General features: G+C 37.8%; 1 protein-coding gene across 1 annotated transcript; it reads left to right on the top strand.

Moving 5' to 3' along the window:
* The first annotated feature begins 7195 nt into the window (after positions 1 to 7195).
* Positions 7196 to 8140, top strand: LOC122439334 (olfactory receptor 7A17-like). Its single transcript, XM_043464409.1, has one exon. The coding sequence runs from the start codon at positions 7208 to 7210 to the stop codon at positions 8138 to 8140; it is 933 nt and encodes a 310-aa protein (XP_043320344.1). The 5' UTR covers positions 7196 to 7207.
* Positions 8141 to 10647: the final 2507 nt, after the last annotated feature.

Here is a 10647-nt window from a genome sequence, read left to right as displayed (position 1 = left end):
TTGCAGGATTTAAATAAATTGCTATGTTTTAACCAGATTTTGGAAGGAAAACTTGTCCATTTACTTTTAGGAATTTCCTTTTATTTGAATTCAACTCATCTACACAGTTTAAGGAACTCAATTTGTTGAGTTTTATTATGAATAAAGGTTTGGAAATTTTGATAGAGGGTGCATGAGTCTGTAGAATGCTTTGGGTAGTATCAGCATTTCAATAATATTAAGTCTTCCAAGTCATGGACACCTTATATTTTTTCATCTATTTGTCTTCTTCAATTTTTCTCATCAATATCTTACAGGTTTTAGTGTAAGATATTTAGTGTACAGATTTTAGTGTAAGATATTTTAGTCTTTCCCCTCATTGATTTTTGTATCTACATGATCTATCTAACCCCTCTGAACAACAATTCTGAAAATTTAGAATGAGGTTTCTGATTGTATAGTACTCATTGGATGGACATCTGTAAAGAACAAATGGGACAATCAGACTTAGCTTTGGAGAAATCTTTGTCTCAGGGCTGTAAAAAGTTTCAGTGTTTTAACTTTGGAATCCAGAAGAGTTCATGGAGTAGTAATAAGCATTGGATACACTTAACATCTAACTGGTCTCTTGGGAACAAATCAGCCCAGAAAACTTCCATTCTGTCCAGATAAGTTCCCATGAGGGAGATGTGCTTGGGGTTGCAGTAACAGTGGAAAATGTGCTAATGAGAAAATACAATGGATATGCAGAGCTGTAAATATTTCCACTGCTGCTAGGTCTAAGCATGTTCCACTTTGAGCTGGAGAAGTCATGGTTTGTGCATTTGGATTCCTGAGTCTGGCTCAGGGACCCTTACTTCACTTCTTACTTCTTTCTTGTCTGGGAACAGAGCTTCATTCTCCACCATCAATCACCTGGGGAAGTTTTGTATTTCTACCCAGAGACCTCCATCTCAACCTTTCCATCCAGGTGAGTCTTAGAGCCCAGTAGACACTTCAGGAGAAAATCACAGAGAATGAGATCCAAGAACATTTACCTGCAGTCACTTAGAAACCCAAATACCTGGCTCAGAGTCAAAAGATCTCCCTGTTTAAGTGTATGGTTGATAAACTGATTTATAATCAATTTATTTAATATGTTAAAAGAGAATCACCTATCAGATTCAGCGGTACAAGAGTATTAGTGATAATTAAGTGATAGGAATGAAAATATACTTGGATGAAATTCAAGAAGAAATTGGAAGCACAATGGTCTCAGTAAAATTTCAACATTTCCAGGGAGATTTGGGGTAGGAAAATAAACTATTACATGAAGAGGAATTTGCAGTGAAATGATGACACTGTTTTAATTTAAAAATTTTTTAAGATGGGATATGAATTTGAGGAAATTCTGGGAGATAGTGAAAGTCAAGGAAGGCTGGTGTGCTGCAGTCTATGGGGTCACAAAGATTCAAATCAACAGCATAACTTCAACCTGAAAAGTACAATTTTTGATACACATTTCACAAAATTTTCTCTTACATTGAGCATTCACTTGAAAAAAAATTAAATTTAACATGCAAACAGACAGATGATAAAAAGCTTATCTTTGCAACTGTTTATTACCTGGGAGACTGGATATATTTGGAGGTTTATTAGCCATTTGCTTTATCACAAACTGTTTATGCATATTCTTTGCTTTATACACTGGATTCAGATTGTTTTATTCTTTCCAGGTTTTTTTTCTGTATCATTTCTTTTATAATCTATTTCATCTCCAGCTCTGAGAGAAAAGGCCTAGAATTATACTTCAACAAGTGGATGAGGGGGAGAATGAGATGTATTTTAAATACCTTGACAAGCCTTCTATGCTGAAATAGATACACACAACTTCTCTCTCCCCACTCTTTCCCTCACATATAGGTGTCTCAGGTACCATTTCACCCCAAACTGTTCTAAGCTCCAACCACTTTCTCTTTCTCCATTTATTCTTGGTTTTTTAATTGCATTTCTTTAAACAAAGATTTACAAATTCTTTTAAAAGAATTTTTGCTCTTTGCAATTTAAATCATGTATGTATATGTAATATAACTGTTGTTGGGTTGCATGAGAGCTTATAAGTTTGGGATATTTAAATCTATTAATTGGTCATATTTTATCCTCTTTCCCACTGATTTTTTAAACATCAAAAGTTCTTATGCATCCATCAGTTCAGTTCAGTTCAGTTTAGTTGCTCAGTCGTGTCCAACTCTTTGCAACCCCATGGACTGGAGCATGTCAGGCTTGCTCAAACTCATGTCCATCGGGTCAGTGATGCTATTTAACCATCTCATCCTCTGTTGTTCCCCTCTCCTTCTGCCTTCAATCTTTCCCAGCATCAGGGTCTTTTCCACTGAGTCAGCTTTTTGCATCAGGTGGCCAAAGTATTGGAGCTTCAGCTTCAGCATCAATCTTTCCAATGAATATTCAGGACTGATTTCATTTATGATTGACTGGTTTGATTTTCTTGCAGTCCTTCTATGCATCCATAGAAGTGATAAACCACTTGTTATAGGCATTACCATATTATCTCACATGTTTGTTGTTGTTGTTTTTTTCCTGCCACCTTTTGCCCTTTGTGAGTAGTCTATTTTTAAAAGAGAAATTATTTGCTGGCTTCTTGTGGAATATGTGCTTTTGCATACAATTAAAGATTGCTTCCAAAAGGGGATCAGTTCTCAGTGTTCATTGGAAGGACTGGTGCTGAAGCTGAAACTCCAGTACTTTGGGCCACCTCATGCAAAGAGTTGACTCACTGGAAAAGACCCTGATGCTGGAAGGGATTGGGGGCAGGAGGAGAAGGGGACGACAGAGGATGAGATGGCCGGATGGCATCACCGACTCGATGGGCATGGGTTTGGGTGGACTCTGGGAGTTGGTGATGGACAGGGAGGCCTGGCGTGCTGCGATTCATGGGGTCGCAAAGAGTCGGACACGACTGAGTGACTGAACTGAACTGAACTGAAAGATTGCTTATATGTTTTTCATTAGCATACCTTAATCCATTTATGTTTGTGTAACTTGAAATTAAAATTTTAGATACAACTTCCTGCACTGTTTTTTAAATTGCATTTTCTATTCTCTTTTAAATTTTTACCCATATTATTATATTTAAAACCTGTGTTAATGTGACTATTGTTACTTTACATTTTTCTTTCAGAAGTTCATTTTATTATCTCATTCTATTTTGCTTAATATCTTTGTTTTGAATCCAATACATTTAATCTGGTTTTGTTTCCCTTGGTGGTCTTTTTATTTTGTAAATTTAATATTCTAAAATATTTGTTTCTGTATAAATGCACACCGTTATGAAACCATTAGCGTGAACAAAGCAGGTGAGGTCTCTGCTTTGGATCTCATATTTTCATGGAGAAAGAAGAGTATAATAAATAATGCATGTATAACAAAAGTGTCCTTAGGTATAAATCAAATGAGAAAGGAATAAGTAAGTTTTGTGGCACGGGTAGGATTTTATAGATTATATTGTGGGGAGGTCTTTGCTTTTGGGACAAGAATCAGAAACAGAAGTGAAATGTGACCCATGGTTTTAGCAAAAACAGATCCAAACTCAAAGTCCAAGAATGACAGTGATACCACATGAGAAAACTGAGTGACGTGACATCCTCATCCATTATCTTATTACCCCATTCTTTGAAATGTATAAAAATAAGTGTAGTCAAATGCACAGGAATAAATACAGAATAAAAATTCAGTCAAGGTTCTAATGTGAATATCATAATGAGGCAAGTGGAGGAATAAAAGTGCAGTCAGCATGTGGTCCCTCCCTGGAGTCTGACTTCCGCACCCACGGAGCTGCCTGTTCTCTCTGCAACTGAACTCTTGCCTTGAGCTCTATTCACATTTCTTCTCACCCATTTAAGGACTAGCCTGTCTTGTAAGTATTCTTGCATTAACTGCAGTGGATCAGAAGCTTTCCAGAATGTGTCCCAGAGTAAAGCACACCTTTCACATGTGACCCCACTTGTGTGCACAGGCAACAAGGAATACACCTGTGCATGTGACTTCCCAGCTGGCGCTAGTGGTAAAGAACTACCTGCCAATGCAGGAGACATAAGAGATGTGTGTTTGATCCCTGAGTCGGAAAGATCCCCTGGAGGAGGGAATGGCAACTCACTCCAGTATTCTTGCTTGGAGAATTCCATGGACAGAGGAGCCTGGGGGGCTATAGTCTGTAGGTTCACAAAGAGTCAAACACGACTGAAGTGACAGCACACATGCATCCATGTGTATGCACATACACACACAAGAACAGCTGAACAAAAAGAATCAACCCTTACATGTATTAATACAATGTACTTTATTCTTCTGTGTTTAATTTGCTATATCCTATTTTATTTTTACAAACTATAGTCTAATACTGTAATAAATCTTAATCTCGGCATATGGAAAATATTCCTCCAGCATGCCTCCCATGCCTACATTAGCATTTACCTGCTTCATTTTCTTCCCTAATCATCTGCAGTTTCTGAGAGAACATATTCTTTTATTGTTTTATGCAATATATAATGAATTTATTCAGCTATTTTTCCCAACTAAACTAAATTTGGGGGGATTGAGGAGTATGCATGATATTGATACATGCTTCAAGGCACTCACAGTCTAGATGAAAATATTGAATTAATAAAAATCACACAGTGATAACCTTTTATCTAAATTATCACTAGATAAACTGTCCTTTTTCTGTGGGAATAATTTTAAAGTTCATATAGGAGATGTCCAAAACTCCATCTCTAAACAGGAGATGGAGTTTTTAATACACAGATAAGTGAAAAAATTCCAGATAGACCAGTGATTGAGTCTTCAAGCAGAGGGAACAGGTGCATATATGCTCTGAGACTCGAGCCTGTGGCATCTAGTGAATCTGTGGCTCAAGTTAAATATTTATGAGATGAAGGTGAGTAAGGGCAGCAGTGTAAAGTTGGTGGTTCATTCAGGGAAAGTCAAGGCTGGGGTTTGAAGGTATAGAATTTGGGGTCCATTCTCTATTAGGGAGTCACTGGGGAGAGTTAGGTAAGGGGGTTGGACAGTCAGCTTTGTAATATAGAAAGACTTCTTTAGATTAATGTGAATATTGGATAGAGGGTCCTGTACCAGCCTGTGATAGGTGGGAAAGATGATTGGAAACTGAAAGAAGGCTGGGGATTGGGGACCAAGATGTGGGAAAGCAATGGAAACATTTGAGAGGAAAAAGAGAAAAATCAGTCGAATCTCATCACCAGAGGTGATGTAAATCACTCATTTACTACCAGGAAGGAACTATTCTAAACTTTTTGCATATATTGACTAAATATGTCAGCTATCTTATTGCGAGTACTGCTATCCCAATAACTTGAGTAATAATATTAACATTTAGAAGGTTCCAATGGCTCTCCATGTTCAAACAGCAAATATATGCAGATCCAAAATGTAAATCTAGAATTTCAAACTACATAAGTTTTACAGCTGATATCACTCGGAAATTCTTTTACCAGATCATTCTTTAAATTCTCCACTTTTGTTGAACTTTATTTCACTTTGTGCATTGTGGGTTTATTCCCTTTGCTCATTTTCCTAGTGGGAAATCTGTCAGATATTTGATAACATAAATACATCTCTTCTTTCTCTTTTAGATAAAATGTTTTTTGCTGCTTTGCTATTCTGCATAATATGGGGATAGAACAGGGGCTAGAATGTCACCAAAACTAAGGAAGTTTTATACTCACCACAAACTCTACAGATTATCTAAATTTATTAGAACTTTTTCCCCCTTACATGTCCTTTTCTCCCCCTCTCAGTTTTTTTAAGTGGTATTTTATTTTTCTTTGAATACTGGACATAAAATGGTCATGTCAAAAAGGAGGCCCACCCATGTTTTCAAGTCCATGGGAGACTTAGCGACTGGAATTTAGGTACTATCACTACAATTTTGCAGGAAAGATAATCACTGACATTGACAAAACATTGACAACTTGCATTGTGTGTCCTGATTATTGCGGCTGAGAGTGTACTGGTAGTAGCATCACTCCAGTAGGGGTGTGTATGCATGTGTGTGAGTGTGCAAACATGCATGTTGTGGAGCATGAACAGTTCCCAAGGCAGAAAAGGGATACCTGAAGCCATGTATGCATACGTGTGTACTAAGCTACTTCAGTCAAGTCCTACTCTTTGTGACCCTACAAGCAGTAGCCTGCCAGGCTCCTCTGTCCATAGGATTCTCCAGGTAAAAATATTGGAGTGGGTTGCCATTCCCTTCTCCAGGGGATCTTCCTGATCCAGGGATTGAACCCGTGCCTCTTATGTCTCCTGCATTGACAGGGGGATTCTTTACCACTGGCGCCACTTGGGAAGCCCAAGTCCACATATAAGGGCTTCGGTATGAGGTCCTCATACTATAAACCAATATATAAAAATAAATTATAAAAAAAGAAAATAAAATAATAAGGGAGGGATTCATTTCTAACCACTGGATCTCTTGGAAACAAAATTAATAAAATGCAGGTTAAAATACGGTGAACTAAGATCCCTGTGACATGAAGTCTCAGCTGTAGCCGGAAGGACACCTCGTTCCTCCAAATTCTCTGACACTTTTTAGTATCACTCTCCATCTTGCACATTCGCTGGACACAGTGGTTTACATTTTAACCTTGACTTTCTAAAACAACTGCTTTTTAGGTCCTTCACCCTGGCTTTTCACTCTGACCAGCACACACTTCAACCAGATAACCTCATGTCTCCCACCCTCTTTTCCATGAGGTCTCCAATCAAATATTTTCCAGTCTAACTCAATGACTGAGTAAAAAATAATATACCTTTAACCATTTTGCTATACTTGATTTTTTTTGTTTATTTCATCTGTTGCCATCTAAAAATTTCTATGATTTTTTTCTTTATATTTTTTCTCCATTATTGAAGAACAGTAGAGACTGTTGTACTTTTTGCCTAGATATTGGTCAGACCTCAACTGACATTCTTCAAATGTGTCACATTAACTTCTTATTAAAAGTGTAGAATACCTGACCACCTGGACAAAAGGCTGGATGCACAATAAGAAGGCACAAGAGCATGCCTTGAAGGGGAAAGTTCCATACCAAATTATGGATACTGACTTCTAATGCAAAGTATATATTGTAGAATTCAATTAGATTTCCAATCGCAATTTTTGAGAAATTTAGTCATGTTGATTTTTTTGCATGGTAGCCATCTCCACCACATGGAACCAGTGAATGATACACAAATTTCAGAGTTTCTTCTTCTTGGATTATCAAATGAACCAGAACTGCAGCTTCTCATATTTGGGCTTTTCCTTTCCATGTACCTGACCACTGTGTTCGGAAACCTGCTCATCATCCTGGCTGTCAGCTCAGACCCCCATCTCCACACCCCTATGTACTTCTTCCTCTCCAACCTGTCCTTTGTAGACATATGTTTCATCTCCACCACCATCCCAAAGATGCTGAATAATATACAGACACAGAGCAAAGTTATAACTTATGAAGGCTGCATCACCCAGATATACTTCTTCCTATTCTTTGCTGCACTGGAAAACTTCCTCCTGACTGTGATGGCCTATGATCGTTTCATGGCCATCTGTCAGCCTCTGCACTACATGGTCATCATGAATCCCCGGCTCTGTGGACTGCTGGTGCTCCTGTCCTGGATGATGAGTGCCCTGAATTCCTTAAGCCAAAGCTTAATGATGTTGTGGCTGTCCTTCTGTAAAAACGTGGAAATCCCCCATTTTTTCTGTGAAATTAATCAAGTGGTTCGACTTGCCTGTTCTGACTCATTTCTGAATGACATGGTGATGTATTTTGCAGCTGGGATGTTGGGTGGTGCTTCCCTCACTGGTATTCTTTACTCATACTCTAAGATAGTTTCCTCCATACGAGGAATATCATCAGCCCATGGGAAGTATAAAGCATTTTCTACCTGTGCATCTCACCTCTCAATTGTTTCCTTATTTTATTGTACTATCTTGGGAGTGTACCTTAGCTCCACAGGTACCTACAGCTCACACTCAAGTGCAATCGCCTCAGTGATGTACACAGTGGTCACACCCATGCTGAACCCCTTCATCTACAGTCTCAGAAATAAAGACATAAAGAGGGCTTTGAAAAGAATCACTGGAATGTCAGTTATATAAGGTCCAATTGTCCTGGGGCTGTCCTCATGATTGTAGGGCTCAAAACCTCAGAAGCAGAAGGTGCTATTCTTCCTTTTTTTAAATTTATTTGAGTGAAGTATAGTTGATTTACAATGTTGTATCATTTTCTACTGTACAGCAAAGTGATTGTTATATATATATGTATGTGTGTGTGTGTGTGTGTATATATATATATATATATATATATATATATATATATATACAGCTGCTAAATAGCTTCAGTTGTGTCCGACTCTGTGCAACCCCACAGATGGCAGCCTACCAGGCTCCTCCATCAAAAACCATGATGCAAAAGAATATTGAATATAGTAGGTTTCCCATGTAGCTCAGCTGGTAAAGAATCTACCTGCAATGCAGGAGACCCTGGTTCAATTCCTGGGTCGGGAAGCTCTTCTAGAGAAGGGATAAGCTACCCACTCCAGTATTCTTGGGCTTCCCTGGGACTCAGCTGGTAAAGAATCCACCTGCAATGTGGAAGACCTGGGTTCAATCCCTGGATTGGGAAGATCCCCTGGAGAAGGGAACGGCTACACATTCCAGTATTCTGGCCTTGAGAATTCCATGGACTGTATAGTCCATGGGGTTGCAAAGAGTTGGACACGACTGAGGAACTTTCACACACATTGAATATAGTTCCCTGTGCTCTATACTATAGGACTTTGTTGTTTATCCATTTAATACATAATAGTTTGCATCTGCTAACCCCAAACTCCAAATCCATCCCTCCCCAGAACCCTCTCCTCCTTGGCAACCACAATTCTATTCTCTATTTATGTGAGTCTGCTTCATAGGTAATTTTAGATTCCATGTATAAGTAATATCATTTGGTATATTTCTTTCTCTTTCTGACTTACTTCACATACTATGATAATATCTAGGTTTATCCGTGTTGCTGAAAATGGCATTATTTCATTATTTTTATGTCTAAGTAGTATTTCATTATGTATTTTGTATATGTGTGTGTGTGTGTGTGTGTGTATACAGTGGTGTTGGTGGTGGTTCTAGTTTCTCAGTCATGTCCAACTCTTTGTGACCCTATGGGCTGTATCCAGTCAGGCTCCTCTATTTGTGGAATTCTCCAGGCAAGCATACTGAGGTGGGTTGTCATTCCTTTCTCCAAGGATATATATATATATATCCTTGATATATATATATATATATCTTTGATATATATATATAGATGCATCTCTAAAGATGCACATGTGTATATTTACACCACATTTTTATCCATTCATCTGTCAATGGAGTTTTAGATTGTTTCCATGTCTTGGCTATTGTAAATAGTGCTACAATGACTATTAGGGTGCATGTATCTTTTCAAATTACAGTATTCCTTGGATATATGCCTAGAAGTAGAATTGCTGGATCATATGCCAATTCTGTTTTTACTGTTTTGAGGACCCTCCATACTGTCTTCCATGGTGACTCCAATAATTTACATGCCCATCAACAGTGCAGGAGGGTTCCCTCTTGTCCACACTCTTGCCAGTATTTTTTATTGGTAGACTTTTTAACGATGCCCATTCTGACAGTGTGAAGTGGTACCTCACTGTTTTGATTGTTGAAGTAGAAGTTTCTCCTTCTATTTATTTACTTCAATAACCATTTCTTTGAATTCAACTCCTCTACACAATTTGTCATTCACTTTATTAAGCTTCTACTCTGTATGTTATATAGACATTTCCCCTTTGTCCATATTCACACATGCCCAAAGTTTTTCCCAAGTTTAAATCAGAAATGTTTGAAAATTTTCCAGTATCTTACACAGGACAGCTTTGATTTCTTAAAAATAATTTCTTCTCAAAGACCTGTTTCAGTGGACTTGTGGACACAGTGCAAGAGGGAGGGAGTGGGACGAATTGAGAAACCAACATCAACATATATGCACTACTGTGTGTAAAATGGATAGTTGATGAGAAGTTGCTTTGTAACGCAGGGAGTCCAGCCTGCACTCTGTGATGACCTAGAGGGGTGGGATGCGGGGAGGGAGGGTGACTGCAGAAAGATGGGACACAATAACTGCAGATATAAAGTGCACAATTTGATGAATTATAAAAGTTATAAAAAGACTAACAGAATGTACTGCATATTTCCATTTGTGCGTAATAATACAGTGCACATATATTTAACTGCTTTGCATGTAATTGTGAAAACTTTAAGCTCCCTGAGGCTCAATTTCTTTACTTCTGAAGTTAATGTGGAATACTAACTAAAACTTCATACGGATGCTGTAAGAAATAAATGAAATGTGTGGAAGTTCATATTTTGTGCAAATAAAATATTTTTGTGTTTATATGAGTGTGTTTCATACAGTTTTCTTTGAAACTGGCATAGTCGTACACACACATATACACATACAAACACAGTTAGGATTCTATTTTTTATGATAATAGGAAACTTGACAGAATGTTGGAAAGGATAGATATGAAAATAATGAATACCTGAATTACCAAGAAGCATAAAGATGTAGAAATAAAAGCACAAAG

Source organism: Cervus canadensis, chromosome 4 (assembly GCF_019320065.1).
Source record: "Cervus canadensis isolate Bull #8, Minnesota chromosome 4, ASM1932006v1, whole genome shotgun sequence".
NCBI classification, from domain to species: Eukaryota; Metazoa; Chordata; class Mammalia; order Artiodactyla; family Cervidae; genus Cervus; species Cervus canadensis.
This window is presented reverse-complemented; position numbering and strand designations above follow the sequence as displayed.

Bases quoted from the DNA above. Each gene is read 5' to 3' on its own strand.
- LOC122439334 (XM_043464409.1), top strand. From the start codon at position 7,208: ATGGAACCAGTGAATGATACACAAATTTCAGAGTTTCTTCTTCTTGGA.